Genomic DNA, 18,247 nt, shown 5'->3' with positions numbered 1-18,247 from the left:
CTTAGGGGTTCATTCAGGATGTTCCTCTGCCTGACTTTTACGTCAATACTGGCATTCCTAGACACCTTCAAGGTATAAATATACCAGCACTTGCCCGGGCAAACTGCGGTTCCCGGAGGATTCGATCCAACCCAGACTATGCGGTTCGGAAGGAGATCAAGTTCCAGCCTGATGCACTGACCTGACGCTGCCATCCTCCTCGCAGAGAATCCAGCTCCAGTGCTCTCTGACTTCTCTTGCGGGGGGTTAGACTATCGAGTCCAGAAAAGAGATTCCAACCTATCTCATTCTAAGGTATGGAGCTGACTAGAACTTAGAGAAACTTTTGGCAACTCTTGGCTAAACTAAGATATAGCTAGCTATACTTTAGAAATGGCACCTACTTCAAACCTCGTACTGCACTTAGGTTAGGTACACTGGGGTAGAACAATTTAGAAGCATCAGATAAGTATCACATTTTAGCATATGTTATTTATGTATGTATTTTGATTAATATATGTCATAGCTACAAACCATGCTATTGCAGTATTATTTTATCTTACTGCTAACCTCGTACATATTGTACTTCGCAGTCTGTCTTACGATTGTAGCAATTCATATCTCTTGCATGAGAAATAAGACTGTTCAATAAACCCTTTTATTGAAACGCCTGTCTCTATTTCTGTGCAACTCTGTAGAAACGAAGCATGCACGATTGAGTGAAACTTATCTATTGTTTCTACAATTCTGAGACTGTTCCGATTCTAAAGGGAAACAAAGTTGTCATGTTTATGCGGTTGTCAGAGACTAATCCCTTCTTGTATATTCAAGAAGTTTCTAGTGACCTATGAGTTAGCTGTCACACACAAGTAATTAAGTTTAATATACTCGATAGAGACATACTGACCTTAGACCTATGTCAAAGCTATAGTGTATGTTATTCCAATGCGCAGAGCCTATCAGGGATATAGGAACTACAATACAGACCCGCATGATCAGGCGGTTAACACTCTCAAAAACTTCCTAAGTGACCTCTACCTGACTCAATTCTGTGACAGTCCCACACACAACTTAGGCTTGACCCTAGATCTAATCATCTACAACTCCAACTCCATCCATCTGGAATCTATTCGTCCTTGTGACTGGTCGGACCATCACTATATCAACTTACCTATCCTTGAAAGGTGGAACTCCAAAAGTGCAACACCACAAACTATAACAGTGGAAAAGATCGCTCCTTAATACAAGCGTAAATGAGCTCATATCTCGCTGCAATTTCTCCCTACCACCGCCTGCAAACATGAACGATGTTCACGAACTCACTGAGCACTATAATGCCATGATGTCTGTCCTGAATGCAACGGCCCCCTTCAACTAAAAAGAATACCCATCAAAGACTCCAAACCATGCTTCAATGATAGCCTAAATGCTGACAGACGCAACCTAAGACTAGCTGAACGCACCTGGAGATTCACTCAATCCACTGATCTTCTAAAAACTCTAAGACTAAAAAGAAGTAGATACAAACTAATTTGAACTGCGAAAGTTACCTTCTTCAAAGCCCAACTTGACAAAGCCAAAAATTACCCGAAATGGCTATTTGAGCTGATTAAAATACAATCCAACAACACCTCTATCCAATCTCAGCACATCTCTCGCCCTCAGCCAAACTGCGATGCTGATGCTAACTTCTTCCTCGAAAAGGCAAATAAGATCGAATCCGATCTAAAGTTTGCCTCGCTCGAACTCTCACCCTCTCCTGTCTCCTCTTTACCCACCCCCCTTCCCACGCCTCACGGTCTCTCCACCAAAAACTATGCCTCTTGGAGTCAATTCACACCCCTCAATAACATTGCCATCCTCAACATACTCTTGACTCTGAAACCCTCAAATCACTTCAATGACCCCCCCCCCCCCCCCCCAACTTCCTTAAAGAAATGATAGGATCACCAGTTCCGAGTTCCGCTCTGGTCCAAGATCATCAACGCCTCTTCTTCAAGGGGAGAAACCACGGACTGCCTGAAGGCTGGCATTGTGCTCCCTATTCTCAAACAACCCTTGGCTGACCCTGAAGACTTGAATATCTACAGACCAATCACAAACATCCCTACCCTTGCAAAACTACTAGAGAAATGTGTACATGAACAACTGCGCAAACACATTGAGCAATTCCAGCTTCTCAACCAATACCAATCGGGCTTCCGCACTGGCCACAGCACCGAAACGGCCATCACTCATAGTGGACAACGCTCTCACTTTGCTTGACCAGAATGAAGCTTGCCTATTAATTCTTCTCAATTGCTCATCTGCATTCGACACTGTCAAACATGACAATCTACTCAACCTCTTGGAACGCAGGATGGGGCTCTCTGGCACGGTCCTTAAATGGTTTGCCTCTTTCCTCAACAACAGAACATAAAGAGTCAAATCCAATCAGACTCTATCCAACCCCACTCCCTGCATTCTGGGTGTCCCCCAAGGGTCCTCACTCTCCCCCACGCTCTTTAACCTTTTCATGGAAGCACTGACTGTAATCCTCAAAGCATCCAACATCCAATATCACATGTATGCGGATTACACCCAACTTTCCATGAAAATATCCTCGCCCGAAGACATCAAGTCACTCAACGGACTCCTACTCAAATCCCTAAACTGGCTAACCTCCAACCATCTCAAACTTAACGCCCTCAAAACAGAATTCCTCCTCATTTCACCAACTAGGCAAAACCCACTGTTGTGAAATACCTATGTAACCTCACCGCTCTCAACTGCGCACCACACATCATTGACTCCACGAAATCACCGAGAGTTGTGCTAGATAAGAACCTTAACATGCAAGATAAGAGCATCTACCAAAGGAGCAAACTTTCCACTGAGCATCCTAAGAGAACTCAAACCCTACCTTCCCCAAGAAGACTTCAAATCGGCGGTACAAGCTCTAGTCATCTCTAGATTAGAATACAGCAGTGCTACTCTATGCAGCCTGCCGAAACTCAGTTTAGCCTTCAACAGAGCATCTCTAAATGTTGCTACTAGATTCATCACGGGTTCCAAGACCACCAACCACATCTCGCCGGACCTGAAATCGCTCAACCGGCTTCCTTTTGAGGCAAGGATCCAGCTAACGATTGCTTGTATGACTCAGAGCACTACACTTCAATACCCCTCTCTACCTGACAAATAAGCTGAAACTCTAGTGGCACCCGGCCCTCAAGGAGCACCAGCATACTGCTGATTGAGCCAAAGAAATTCAAAAAGCTTAAAACCTACAATCGTACATTCTCTGGCATTGCCCCAAGAATTCGGAACTCCTTACCAGTGGAAACAAGACTGATTCCCTCAACACTTGCCTTCAAAAGGGAGGTTAAAGCTCTACTAATGAACAATGCACAGAACTAGAAGCTTTTCTCCTCTTGCCTTTATCTTGTTTACCTGTTCTACCTATCACACGTCATTGCTTGCGACCCATTGTCACCTACCATAACTTGCCTTACTTTTTCCCCTCAGCTTTCTTCCTATGTCCGCCATAATGTCATTTTTAGGTCTCGCCTGACCCAGCGCATACGCTGGTCTGGCGAGACTTACTGAGAGGGCTCCAAAAAGTGCTACCAGGCCAGCCTAGAGCTACAGAGCATGTACGTGGGTGCGAGTGCCGCGCTTTACCGCGATTTACTTTCACGGCCGCTTTGAAGTTTGATCACGATCACTTTGCCGGCTGCACGGCCTCTTGGCATAGCCAATAGGTCTCACTTTTGGGACCTTATAAGTATTTAGTTATGCAACTGTTGCATAGCTAAACACTTATAAAAGGTCCCAAAGGCGAGACCTATTGGATATGCCAATGCTTGTTGTTCTTGTTGTATCTTGCCCTACTTTTACTTTTCTCCCTCAGCTGTCTTCCTCAACCATATGTAAAGCGCCCCGATACTCACTTGGGTCATGTTGGCGCTATACAAAAAACTTTAAATAAATAAATTCCAGAAGCAGTCTAGAGTTCAGGGGTCTGGGCTGCAACATTTATAGCCCAAATGCCTTTGTTCTCTGGTGGCAGAGAAGCTCTTTGCCCAGCCAAAACTAGTTCTGTCCTCTCTGGTGCAGCTCCCTGGCTGGAGATGGAGACAGCATTGTCCAAAGCAGACCATGTGCAGTCAGGTGTGAAATAAATCTCCCCTCCCCCTACTCTGAATGCAGCCCAGGTCTAGTCAGCCCAGCCATGACTCACCCTGGAATGGCAAGACACACCTCAACCCCTCAAGTGGCTGTCTGAACAGTATGCACATTGCCAGCCCCTGTCCATCCAAAGCCAGACAGTCAATACACAAACCTAGCAGAGGCACACAGGGTGGCTAACCAAGAAAATACCTACTTTGTATAAATCATTCTTACTAAAAGATGCATCTTTATATTCTGAGTTCAGGCATACTAAACTGTATCTTCCCATCTTGTCCCAATGGGAAGTAATAAGATGTTATAAACAAACTCTGATTATATCCTATGGTGCAGATAGCCTTTCAATAGTGAAAAAACGAAATTGGCAGCATTTCACTATCAGGACATGCCACACACATCAGGACATGTCCTACCTTTCAAATACCCTGCCCACAGGGGTACCTTGGGCCTACATTATGGGTGACTCACATGTAAGAAAAGGGATGGTTAGGGCCTGGCAAGTCACTTGACAGGTCGACATGGCAGTACCAAACTGCGCACAGACACTGCAGTGGAATGTCTGAGTTTCGTTTACAGGCTGTTCATGTGGGTGGCACAATCAGTGCTGCAGACCCACTAGCAGCATTTGATGTACAGGCCCTGGGCACACACAGTGAACTGTACTATGGAATTACCAGTAAATCAAATATGACAATCATGGAATCACCAATCCATAACATCAATTTACAGAGGGAGCACTTTCACGTTGGCACTGAACAGCAGTGGCAAAGTGCCCAAAGCATCTAGACCAGCAAAAACGAAGTCCAACACACAGCAAAATAACAGGAGGCTGAGGCAAAGGCAAAGATACAGGGGAAAGCCACCCCAATGATTCCAGGTCTAACACCAGTTTGAAGAGACTATGGGACTCCTTTGTCAAAGATTCAGATAATTCGACAAAATTAAGCTAGATTGTGGCCTGGGGGAGAGGAAACAATTGAGATTTGCAAATTAGACACTGGATAACACATAAATCAATCCAAACTGCCACAATTGCCTCCTTTCGAGAAATGGTTGTTTACAAAAACAAACTATAAACAATTTAGGTCTGGTGTATATACACACTTATGACTCACACACTCTCCCTATTAGGCAAAACTCCAGGTCAAAGGCCGTGGCAGTCAGAGACTGGAAAGACAGTGACGGGGAGGAATGGAGCACACTGCAAAACTGGTAATATAAGCCAGAGAAGTTGTATAAATGAGATAAATCCAAGAAATAAAGCGTGTTGGAGAAAATGCAGATGCACAGGAACCTAAATTCACCTAACACGAGACTGCCCAAAGCTTAAATGTTATTGTAAAACTGCGTTTCAAGGCACAAACTATGTTTTCCACCAAACTTCCTAGACTCCCATCATTCGTTATACTAGGAGTGGGAGAAAAGAACACAGCCATTGCATTCACCCAGGGTTCGTCTGATCACAGTACTCTGATGTTCAGCAAAGCCCTTGATCATATCACCTTGGGCTCTAGAGCAGTGGTTCGTAACCTATGGTCCGTGGACCCCTCGGGATCCATGAGGTGACGGTTTACAAAATGAAATAATGTTAGAAGATTAATAAAGTATATATAAATAAATAAGCAAAATGTAAAATTGCGGATTTTAAATATTCTGTGAAAGAGTTTGAAATTGGATGCTAGAAATTAATAAATTGGTATCCTTAGGCCGATATGTGGGTTTAGCACAAGTAAAACAAACAGAATGTGGTACGGCCGCTTTGTGGCCTCAACTGAACCTCTGGTAATCGTTGACAAAAAAAATTGAACATGCAATCAGAACAAAAACAAAAAAAAACCAAAAAAAGGACAAAGTAAGTAAGTGACATGCTTGAGTCAAGCATATCACGTCATTATTCAGAAATTAAACTAACTTTTGAAAAACTCCAACCTTCCCATTGGAAGTAAAATTTCAAATGTTTTATTTTTTTGTTTGTGAATTTAAATTATTTCATAATTTGTGTAGCTATTCATTTTACATTTATTTCTGCGATTTGTTTTTGAGGCTTAAATTCTAGATGTTTTAGGCTGGTGTCCTCGGGTTCCAGTGAAGATTCTGTGGAAGTCCCTAGAAGTCAAAACGTTAAGAGCCGCGCTGCTCTACAGTAACATTGGATCATAGGGCCTGGTTATTAGGGGTGTGGGAAATACCAGACCTCGAAATAATTTCAGTCACTAGATGAAAGTGGGTCAGAGTTTAGCACACTGTGGAAGCCTTGACTTGATTCCATGGCAAACGATTTTAGGGAATTAACTTTCCTCAACTATTTAAGGGTGGAGAGAATTATTGATTCGATGTAGGTAAAGTCCTTCTTAAGGTGTTCAGGGGCCCAGCCCTATTCGCTAAGCCAAAATACACTACGCAAAGCGAGAGTTTGAGGTTCATTAGCTTGTCAGAAACGTAACTGCGGGTTATATGGCGCTGTAGTGTATAGGGGCAGTTTACACCATTAACTCTTCATCAGTCCTTCTCACTCTAGGGTAAACATTGATGGATCTGTGCCAGTAAGTTGTCGTACCCAAGTGTATATGTGCACGTCAATAGGCTCTAATAAAAGGATTGATCCGTAAATCCATCGTTAAAGAGACTGTCAAACATCCGACTACTTTTAGCGCAGAAGCTGCATTAGTATTCACTGTAAACTGTCATCATTTAACTGTATTAAAAAACTACAACATATCAAAGAAAACTATGGCATAAGATGCATTCAAGCAACAAAATCACAATGGTCCGAAATGAGTGCTGCTAAAACGCATCTTCGAATCAGAAACCGAAAACGGCTGATACAGCAAAAAGCCACCGGTTTATCTTCAAGAGTCGCAGGTCAACCTTGTACTGCATTTCTCCAGTAGTTTGGTATGATGTTCCAGCCCTACTTCCATTACATGCAATAGGCGCCAAACAATCAAATGTTTAAAACCCATTTGTGCATTCAATGTTCTCAAACGTTTTCCAAAAACCATCCCATGCATCTTATGTTAAGACACCATCCCGCTACCCATACTATGGAGGGTCTGCTATAATTTCGCTCGGATGGCCTAGCTATCAAATGCCATTCATGCAGCCTCCGTTTTAAAAACATATATGTACTCCAATAGTGCACGTTCGAATATCAATCCTTATGATCTGAGCCTACTCAAAGATCAACCCCCGATTCTCACTGTTAAAAGTGTAATTTTAGGTGCAGCAGTTACTTGCAAACGAGTTTTAGATATAGAACACAGTTTTTTGTAAGTGGTATGTTTTTTTTTAATTCATATTGGACGGTTTCTCTGTCCTATGGCACAAGTCATGTCTTAATTACATTTCTGGACAAGAGGTGAGCTACTGCTTTGGCTGCGAACCATCAATCCCAGTCGCCTGTTGTCATTGAATATATCATCGAACAGAGCTCAATAGGTATCAGGTTTCTAGTACCTGCCCCAGCCGCTCCCACTAGTTTCTGGTCACATCCCTCTCAACCAGCTGACAATGCAACTAGTATTATCCGCAGGCCCATGTCAGGTTCCATTGACCGTGCTATTTAAGACCTGCCTCTCGTCTTCCCAAATGTAGGTGTCTCACACACACACCTTGGATTCCATGTCTTCCAGTTAGTATGGTACTCAGAATAACGTCTACCCTTTCATTCCAATCTTTGACACTAGCTTGGTTTCATGACAACCAGTTCGAATACAGCTCTTGAATACATATGCAAGTCCTACGTACAGTAGGCCGACCTTTACATATTCACACAACCTGCTTAGCTCACACCTCTAACCACGCCAAAAACTGAATGCAAGCGCACCGATAAAGTCCCAGAATGACAAGCATGCCTCGTTCCCACGTCCTACCTGTGCTGTCACTGGCGGAGAAGCCGGGAGAGTTCAGCTTGGCCCTTTTAGGGTTGGGCGGTCCATCCAACAGGTTCTCAGCCATTTTATCCGTTCTGAAAAGTCCCTTTGCGTCGTTTTCTTCTCGCCAAGGCTTTCCCAAAAAATATCCAATCGACACACACACACAAAAAAAAACAAGATCCAAAAAAAATGCCGGAATTCCTTCAAAGACTACCACGGACTCCAAATGTCAATGTTCGATTTCCCAAGTACGTAGAGAACGAAGAAGCTCCAGTATTCACCATGGATAAGTCTGTCAAATGCGAGATGCTCCGAGCTGTAGGGAGGAGCCCTTTAACCTCCACCCACCCCTGGCACCCCCCACCCACCCCGGGCCTAGGGGACAGAGACCCCAGTAAGGGGCGGGTGGAGGGGATAGTAGATCGGACACCCTGGAACGCTGCCCTGCCACACTCCCACCAAGAACAGGTTAACTATCTTAATTTAAATATATACCGGTCATTAAATATAGAATAAATATAAATGTGGGGGGTACGCCCCCTCTGTTTCGGCAGACTGGGCTTCGCTCCTCCTCGTCACCTGTATAGGAATCTGTAATGAGGTGGGGCCTTGACCCTACTCAGCACATCTTCTCCACCCTTCAAGCCCCGCCCCCAGAAGGGAGCAGGAGCCCAAAGGTGTATATGGAATGAGCCCTACACTGCCCCCTCTCTGGTCCCTTCCGAGGCCATTATCAGCCTCGGGCGCCCCTTCTGGACAAATGCAGCATCTACACTGAAACGTTCAGAAACAAAATAGAAGACAATATATATAACTATATTTTGTTTCCCTTAATGTGCATTTTTTTACATGGCTCCAGATGTTCTATTGGTTTTATTTTTTTAATCGAAAATGTGAATGCCATTATATGCATTTCCTACTGTTCCATGCCCTGTAGTGGCCCCCATCTCCACCCGCAGCGGTGACACGGTAGGACAATGCCCAGGCCGGTCCCCGTACGTCCCTCCACCCCTACGGTCTCCGTCCCTGGCCCCACTCTCTGGGATCGGCCAGTCGCCGCAGGACTCGCCTCTCCTCAAGGCTCCAGGCGCTGACGCTTGCCGCTCCCTATCCCGGTTCGCCCGTCACCCGCTCCCCGGCTCCGGCGTTCACAAGATGGCGGCTGTTGATTCCTCAATTAGAAAAAAAAAGTTTTTTTCTCTCTCTCCCTCCGTATGCCTCTCTCTGACAAGGGAGAGGGAGCTCGCGCACAGCGTCACGCACGTACAGAAAGGGGGTAGAGGGTGGAAGGGGTGATGGAAAGGGGCTAGCGTACGCACGGTAAAACGGGTTCGCTCACGTCCTTACGCAGCACGTAGACGGGAGCGCGCAACGAGTTAATAATAGTCAGTTCGTCTTTCATATTGGTGTTGTGCTAGCTGTCATTCCCTGCAATACCGTCCCTGAAATTAGTCTTCTCTCCGAACATAGATTTTAAAATGGAATGTTCAAATATTAATTTGATTGAGTTTTAATACTACAATTCAAAGTTAAAAAAAATGAGTAAGCCTAACGATAAAGATTCACCAAATGCAATTTTAATGCATTTATCAGATTGGAACTAAATAATTTCCTGACGGATACTTACTTTAGTTAACAATAGTGATTAAGCTGTAAGTTTACCGCCAGAACTCCCTAAGTGCTGAACTGAAAACGAAACTATTGTAATGCGGATGTTCAGATCTCGTTCATCTTGATGTTCTTATCTCTAGTCCTGCGACTTGGTGCAGCAGTCTTGCAAGTTTTGTGGTGTTGCCTGCCAATGAACGTGGATTAGCCACAAGTGTTTCGAGAACTGTGATTTGAAGGCTTCGGGATAGATTCTCCGGTGCTAGAGTAATTGTAAAACGTCAATAGGTCTAGTAAGTTAGGCCACTATAGACTGAGCGCAACATTTCTGTCGTTACTCACTGACCTGGCAGTTCTTGCACAACAATTTTAGTGACTTAACTATTTGCCACCGCATTTCAATCAATCAATGTTTGTTTCCAGCCGAACAAGCCATAACAATTAACAAGCATTGGCATAGCCAATATGTCTCGCTTTTGGGACCTTATAAGTATTTAGTTATGCAGCGCAATATCCTTGGTGCAACAACATCAATTGTTGCATGGCTAAACACTTATAAGGTCCCAAAGGCGAGACCTATTGGCTATGCCAATGCTTGTTTACTTATGTTATTTTGTTTGCAGTGGAGTGATCATCTAGAAAATGAGACTTAGAACTATTGGCGTAGATGTGAATAGTTTTTTTAACACGTTTACAAAAAAAACTATTTCGGGTGGTGTTCTGACATGCTAGGCATTTAACAAGCATCTTGTGAGGGGAAGACAAAATGCACTTGGATACATAAGAACATGCGGTGCCATGAGAAGCGTCAGCAGCAAAGATTATTTAAATAAACTCAGCAAGTATTTTACAGTAAATATAATTTATGTGACATTTATGGACATGCCTCAATTTTGAACAAAACACAAAAACAACCCCCTGGCTCACAAAAACGCTTCCCTGCGTGTGTGAACGTCGGTACAGGCAAACAGAGGGAACCAAGCAAAATAATAATTTTGGTAATTTTATAATTTTCCAATCACTGTAAACAAAAACTCAAACGAGCGTTATTAGACACCTGTGATTATTTACTTATGTTTTGCAGGTTTTTCAAGGCATGCACTGTCAGTCGTACTACAAGGAGGAAAGAGTAACATTTCCCTACATTTCACTAATTGTGCATTTTGAAACAGAAGAGGGGACACACAGGAAATCCTTTAATATTGAGGATTGGATTCCAGCAATAACCTCTATATTACTGCATGGGCTCAAGTTATGACACAGTCACTCATGTTACACAGACAAGAAGGGCAGGGGTGAAAAGAAAAGTAAGACTTGTGCACAAGCAGCCTGTGCGGCCGGGCCCAGTGTTTGCTGCACTCAGAGAGTCTGAAGCCAAGCATCGCTTCCCCTGGCAACTGAGGCGTGTTTTTAGCATGAGGTCAAAGGGCATCAACATAGCTGAAGCCGCAAGTGCAGCGTTGGCTTACGGAGAACATCAAAGCGGCCGTGAAAGTTGTTGCGATCAACCATCAAAGCGGCCGTGCGGCTGCGAAAGTGAAATTAATCGCGATCAAGCGCGCGTGCCCGCACACATGCACTGTAGCTCTAGGCTGGCCATGGTAGCACCTTTTGGAGCCCTCACAAAAAGTCTGGTCAGACCAGCGCATGCACTGGGTCAGGCGAAACCTAAAAACCAATGTACAACTCAGTTTGTCATCAGTAATTCCATGGATAAAATACTACAGTACAATTGATAATAATACTTTGACAAGCATTGGCATAGCCAATAGATCCCGCCTTCGGGACCTTATAAGTGTTTAGTTATCCAGCACAATATCCTTGCTCCAGCGGAAAGGGGCAAATTTACATATCCTCCCTATGTCACAGACTCGTCACCACACTAGCTCATTCATACATTCATTCATTGGTGGGGCCCATAACACCAACACTCATCCGTCTCACTCTAGTCTGCACACAGGAGGAAAGAAGGGCTGGACAGGTGGGGGGGTACCTTGTTACCTATCGGGAATAATTCCTTTACATTATATACATTAAATACATCTGTACCTATAGAATCCTAACTTTAACATCAAGGCACTCCACCACTTGGTCGATGGACCAATTAGTTGGACTGGTAGATGGTGATTTAGAACCAGCTAAAACACATTTAAAGCATCAGAACCTTTCGGTTAACTTTCAATACCTTATTAAATTTCACAAACTCATTTCTTATTAATCAAAGTTTAGTTTATCTAATTAGTTCACTTTGTGTTGGCATATTCAGGATTACAGTTCAAATCATATTTCTATTGAGCGATTTCCAATCTTTGATCTTTAACATAAATTGACATAACGTTTATATTTACCTAAATTTGAACATTGGCGACCACCTCCAGAAGAACCCGTCAACCCACAGCAATAATCAAATCCCTTCAGATGGAATCATCCTTTTATAATCAAAGAAAACCCAGGTAAATCCAGGAAATCTCCTTCAGCTCGCTGCAGTCCCCACTAATCAGCCAAATGACTGGGCGATCGAACCAACGAACCAACAACCCAGCAAATCACCCTCCACACCAACAGCAGCCGACTACCCCTCTTCTAAATCCCTTTCTTTTAAACGCTTTTACTCCTTACTTTTAGGACAATGCACAACAATTTAGGGGTAGAAAGTGTTCTGATTGGCTAAATCCTCTGAATTTTGTAAGTCTCTTGAATTTTCCCAGGTTTGCCTGTTTCCCATGAGACCGGGCATGACATTTCTCAATTGTATTCTTTTTGGTAGTTTCTCAGGCAAAAGTTCAGAAGTAACAACATGTAAGGTTTCTTGTACAGGTCTTTCATTGTCCCTCGGTCATTCACACTAGTCTTTATCTTGGCAATCCTCCATGTTCCTATCCTTGACAAGAAACATCTTGGTTCTCATCGGAGGTCGCTTGGAAATCTTCATAGCCATCTGAGTCTGCGCAGTAGACATCGCGCTCACATGACGGTGGCCACTTCCGAACTCCATTTTAAGTACTGCGGCCTAGTAGGCCCGAATGCCAACTTAAGCAAAACAAACATAACAGTAATTAATATATGGAAATGAAGGTACTAATGTTTAAACCCGCACTAATCCCAATATATATTAGTATTTTCCTAGCTTGTAGCAACATTTAAAGCAATAATACTCACCATTCTGCAGCACTGGAAGCACAAACCATCACAAAAGCAACATGAATCATGCAATTCTCTATTTCAACACATCCTAAAGTTTGTTTGCGTACCACAGTTAATGATTTAATTATTTGCCATGCAATTAGCATTTTAGTCCCACGTGTATCTCGTGTTTATTAAGGTGCAATTGTTGATTATTTATACCACTTCATACAATTAGTATAAGTTAATATTTAGAATGATTACATAATTAATATTTCATGCAAAAATAGAGGAGGTATACAACATTTTGCTTTACCTGCTCCATCAATCCCCCCTTTGGTGATTTTTAACATCACCACAAATCCCAATAAATGTCAACATTTTTGTGGAGAGGATTACTCAGTTCCCTTACATTTTGTTACGTTACATCATAGCCTCTCCCATCTTATCTTCTCTTGTTTTCTTGTACATGTTCTCTTTCCATTCTTCTAGCTCTATATCTCCTACTTCTCTTTCTCTTATTTCCTTCTCCTTTCTTTTCACAAGTTCTCTTTTTATTCTATTTTGTAATTTTCTTCTTTTTATACATACACACCCTAATCTTAAGATCAGTATCAGTATTACCACACAAGTTACTGGTATTAGTATTTTACCTGCAAATGAACTACCTAATTTTGTTAATAAACCCTTTATAGTAGAAAAACCTTTACCAGGCTTCTCCCAAACACTTTCAACCTCCAATGGAACAATTTCCTCATGCAAATCGGTTATATTCTTAATGTATTTCTTTAAATTTTGGCTCTCGTCAGGAATAGAAGTACAGCAATGTTGTACCTTCAGCATTCCACAGATTCCTCCCTCATAGCCTAATATAATATCAAGGGCAAGTCGATTTTGCATATTCATGGCTCTCATGGCAACCATTTTGGTATTTACCATTAAGAACCCTCCAGCTGTGCTTGTCGATAAGCGATCCACAACTGTAGGCAATTTTCTAATTTTATGTGCATTCAGAGATATTCCAATGACTGGTATCAGTGCTCCAAAAATATCCCCTACAATTTCTGACCAACTCTCCCTCCTACTATGTGTTAGTTGTCTACCTATTTTGTGCAAACCGTCCTCTCCCCTTCCCACATGAAATATTTTTGGGAAGACCAGGCCTAGGTAGCATGTACCATACCAGTGGTCCAGTAACCTATAATAAGCCCTGTTCCCACAGATGTAATATATTCCAGGGAATACCGGATCATTTCCTCCTTTAAATCCCCATCCTCCCATGATTTTATATATATCATGGCATTCGCTTGCACCTACAAAATAATTATCATAAACAGTGTTATCTCTACTGATGCACAAGTTCCCTCTCTGAGGCCAATCCAAAGCCATTGCAGGATTTGTTTCTCCCTTTAAATGGTTTTCCTTTTCAGCATCCCAAAATGTTTCCGTCTTTGCCCCAGACACTTTTCTTTGCATCTTAATTCTCCTTTCCGCTACCATGTTCAAGAAAGTTTTTTCTTATTTTTTCAAACTCCAAGTAAGATTATTTTTAAACACTTCTTCTAAAGTTAATTCTCTAGTTTCTAAGAACAATTCACCTAAAATTCTACCAGGAATCACCTTATTTAGTTCAAGGACTACAGGTATCTGTGAGAAAACATTATCTACATCAGTATAATAATATTCTAATTTCCCTGTTCTATAGAACAAGCTTGCTAATGCACTACAAGTTATCCCATATGTCAAAGGAAGGTGATGATAGGTGACACCTTCTGACACCAATGCAGGTAACTGCATACAAACATAGCAATCTCTAACTTCCATAGTCTTTACATATTCATACAGCAACTTTGAAAAAACATTATTAGAAAAATCATTTATAGACCTATCCTTATGGAAATCTGTTCTATCTACCAGTTTAGTAATATGAGTATCATAAACCTCTTCTCTATTAGTCCTGTTCTCAGTGTGGTTTTCTACCCTTTCAAATGTCACCTTAAATGAAATCGTTATTGCTAATATGATCCATAGAAGCATTAGTAATCCTGTACAACAACAATACACTTTGCACCATCTTCTGAGAAACCCACATGTAGGTTTTCTACCTTCTGTGTTTGCCATTTCGGAAATGATCAGTGTCTTTTGACTTAGCCTCTTTTCATTCACAACTTAATTTTTGTCTAAACCTAAGGCTTTGAGTGCCTACTTGGTTCTTTCAGTTACGTGTCTTGTTCAATGTTTTAAATTCTCTGCGTCTTTCTTTGTCACTTCAATCCGTGCATGGATCGTCTTTGTCTCTGTTTTCACAATCTTGGTTCAGAACTTCCTGATTGTGGCAGGGCAGGTTTGATATGCAGACGAGGAGGCTGTATATATTTTCCAAATGAGGTAGTTTTATTTTCTTTAGTGGCAATACGAGGTAGTGAATAAACAGTTCCTTTTGGTTCTCCGGCTGTTGCTCCCTGAGCTGGACCCAAAGGTGATGTTGAACCCGCAGGGTGGGACTCTTCTGCGTCGCTAGTATCGGGGTCTCCCCGGAGGCTCATAGGAGGAAAGAGAAAAAAGGAGCCGTCAGTTCTGTGTTTGTTTATGTTCTTTTGGGTAGTTTTAGTTTAACCTTCACCACACCCGGAAGTGTTCTATGGGATTTCTCTTGTCCTTAAAGGTGCGCAGGACACGAGCGTGCATACACGAAAAGAAAATAAACCAAAAACCAACTGTGACCTTATACGGTCTGATAGTTAAGAGAATTCTTTCTTCTCAGGGGAATTGGTAACACCAAGAGAGGTTTGTAGGGGTCACGCTGAGAACGGTCGTCTTTATGGCCAAGGCACGTTCTACTCAATAAGAGGCTAAGGAGAAATATCTATGGGTCCTACGGGCAGGCACTTTCTTTTACCTCCCCTCCCTCTCTCCTCTCCCCCCCTGAATCCCTGGGGACGATTGTACTCACGGGCTCCGCCGCAACTCTCCAGAGTTGCGGCCGCTCTCCAGCATCCTCCGTCGGACACCACCACTCCTCGCACCACTGCTCTTCCGGATCTCCGACGTCGCCGCCTTCTCTCCAGGCGTCCTGGTGTTCGTCTCCGCCTTCCGCCGCCGCCGTACCGGGTCCGCTTTCTCTCTCTTGTTCTTCGTGTTGTTCTCCGTCTTCTCTATCGCTGTTCTGCCACACACGCTCTCTACTACCGCCCTCTTTCATTGGCTCTGGGAGACAACTTCCTGGGTCGGCTCCGCCTACTTCCGACGGCTCCCGGATCTCCTTCTGTGGAGAGACAGGGGGTTGATATGGGTAATGTAGTCTTTGGCAGTCCCGTTGTCCTGTAAGACCGGGAGGATGGCGTGGACTACAAAATGAACCCTCCCCGGGTGTTCTATGGGTACGTCCGTCCTGCAATCTCTCACATCCCCTTTCCCTTGCTGTCCTTCTACTAAGAGATTGTTCTTGGGGAAATCTGGATAAAAAGTCTACGTTTCCTTGTTCGCTTCCTTTTCGGTGCTTGGTGTGGAATCGGTAGGGTTGAAGGGACAGGAACCACCTAAGGACTCTTTCGTTGTGGCCCTTGTTCCGGGCTAACCATTCAAGGGGGGCGTGGTCGGTATACAAGGTGAATTCGCGACCATCTAGATAATAGCGTAAAGAATCTATGGCCCATTTGATGGCCAGGGCTTCTTTTTCGATCGTAGCATAATTTTTTTCTCTTGGGAAGAGTTTTCGGCTAAGGTACAGAATGGGCTTTTCTCCTTGTGGGGTCTCTTGGGACAATACAGCCCCCAATCCCTGGTCCGAAGCATCGGTTTGAAGGATGAAGGGAAGCGAGTAATCCGGACTGATCAAAACGGTGTCGGAGGTAAGGGTGGTTTTTAAGGCATGGAAGGCCCTTAAAACATCTGAAGGGGGATTCCGTAATATCTCTTCGGTTTTGACGTTTTTCTGGAGCAAATTTGTTAAAGGGGCTGCCAGGTGGGAAAACTGAGGTATAAATCGGCGATAATATCCCAATAACCCTAGGAATGCTCGGAGATCTTTCTTAGTTTTGGGTAGGGATATTTGAGAGATTGCCGCTAATTTAGACGATTGTGGTCTAATAACCCCCTCTCCCAGGAGATATCCCAGATACTGAACGGTCTGGGCGGCAAGATGGCTTTTGGTAGGATTTATTTTAAGACCGTATTGTCCTAAGGTTTGGATGACTTGGAAAAGATGTGATAGGTGTAGTTCCCACGTGTCGCTATATATGATTATATCATCTATGTAGGCACCTGCATAGGACTCATGGGGCTGTAAGGCTATATTCATTGCTCTTTGAAAAGTTGCTGGTGCTCCATGAAGGCCAAAGGGTAAAACCTTGAATTGATACAATCCTTCCGGGGTGGAAAACGCCGTTTTCTCCCTATCCTGTTTTCTCAGGGGAACCTGCCAATAGCCTTTGCACAAATCCAAAGTGCTGATATATTTTGCTTTCCCGATTCGTTCCACCATCTCATCGACTCGTGGGAGGGGGTAAGTATCAAACTCCGATATTTTGTTGACTTCTCTGAAGTCGATGCAAGATCGTACCGATCCGTCCGGTTTCGGTACGAGGACAATGGGTGAATTCCATTCACTTATGGAAGGTTCAATGATGTCCATTTGTAGCATCTTTTGAACCTCTTCTTTTATGACTTGACGTCGGGCCTCGGGAATGCGATATGGTTTCAAGCGAACCCGCTTTCCTTGGGGAGTTTTCAGGGTGTGTTCGATAAGGGTAGTTCGGCCAGGAGTGTTAGAGAAGGTCTCTTTCAGGGGTTGTAAGACTCGTGAAAGCTCATTACGCAAAGTAAGAGGCAGGTCGGGATCGATGCATTGGTCGAATAAGGGAGGCTGTTCACCCATTGTACACATCGAGACGGGCAAGGGACCCTCCCATTTCTTTAGCACATTAATATGGTATATTTGGGTCGTATGTTTAGCGGGATCAAGTTCAAGACGGTAGGTCACAGGGGTTACCTGGTCTACTATTCGGTAGGGGCCCTGCCATTGTCCTAACATTTTCTGATCCGAGGAGGCCATCATGAGTAACACTAAGTCACCCACTTGGAATGTCCTGGCTTTGGTTCGCTTATGGTACTGGGTTTTTTGTGACCTCTGGGCGTCTTCCAAGTTGTTCCGCACTATAGCCCTAATCTGACTTAAGTGAGTACGTAATGCGGCTACATATTCGGGAAGGGGTTTGGAATTGTCTTTTTCTCGCTCCCACCCTTCTTGGGCCATGTCTAGGAAGGTACGGGGTTTATGGCCGTACAGCAACTCAAATGGGGAATAACCGGTGCTTTTCTGTTCCTTGCACCGAATGGCGAATAAGGCCAGAGGTAACATGTCTTCCCATTTCCGGGTTTCCAGTGCTAACAGTTTCTTAAGTGTGGTCTTAATGGTGGCATTGTACCTTTCCACTAAACCGCCGGTTTGTGGATGGTATGCCGCTGTTCTAATCTGTTTGACCCCCAGCTGG

General features: G+C 43.5%; 1 protein-coding gene across 2 annotated transcripts in view; it reads right to left on the bottom strand.

Annotated features, from left to right (window-relative positions):
• Positions 1-9,371, bottom strand: part of CREBBP (CREB binding lysine acetyltransferase) — a 1,382,831-nt gene extending 1,373,460 nt beyond the window's left edge. For both annotated transcript variants that reach the window (XM_085628465.1, XM_085628466.1), the window contains exon 1: positions 8,022-9,371. In XM_085628465.1, the coding sequence (XP_085484591.1) occupies positions 8,022-8,106 (85 nt within the window). In that variant the 5' untranslated portion in view covers positions 8,107-9,371. The remainder of the gene's footprint in view (positions 1-8,021) is intronic.
• Between the last annotated feature and the right edge of the window lie 8,876 nt (positions 9,372-18,247).

Source organism: Triturus cristatus, chromosome 10 (genome assembly GCF_964204655.1).
Source record: "Triturus cristatus chromosome 10, aTriCri1.1, whole genome shotgun sequence".
In the NCBI taxonomy this organism is placed as follows: Eukaryota; Metazoa; Chordata; class Amphibia; order Caudata; family Salamandridae; genus Triturus; species Triturus cristatus.
The sequence above is the reverse complement of the archived record's forward strand: the minus strand, read 5'-3'. Positions and strand labels throughout refer to the sequence as shown.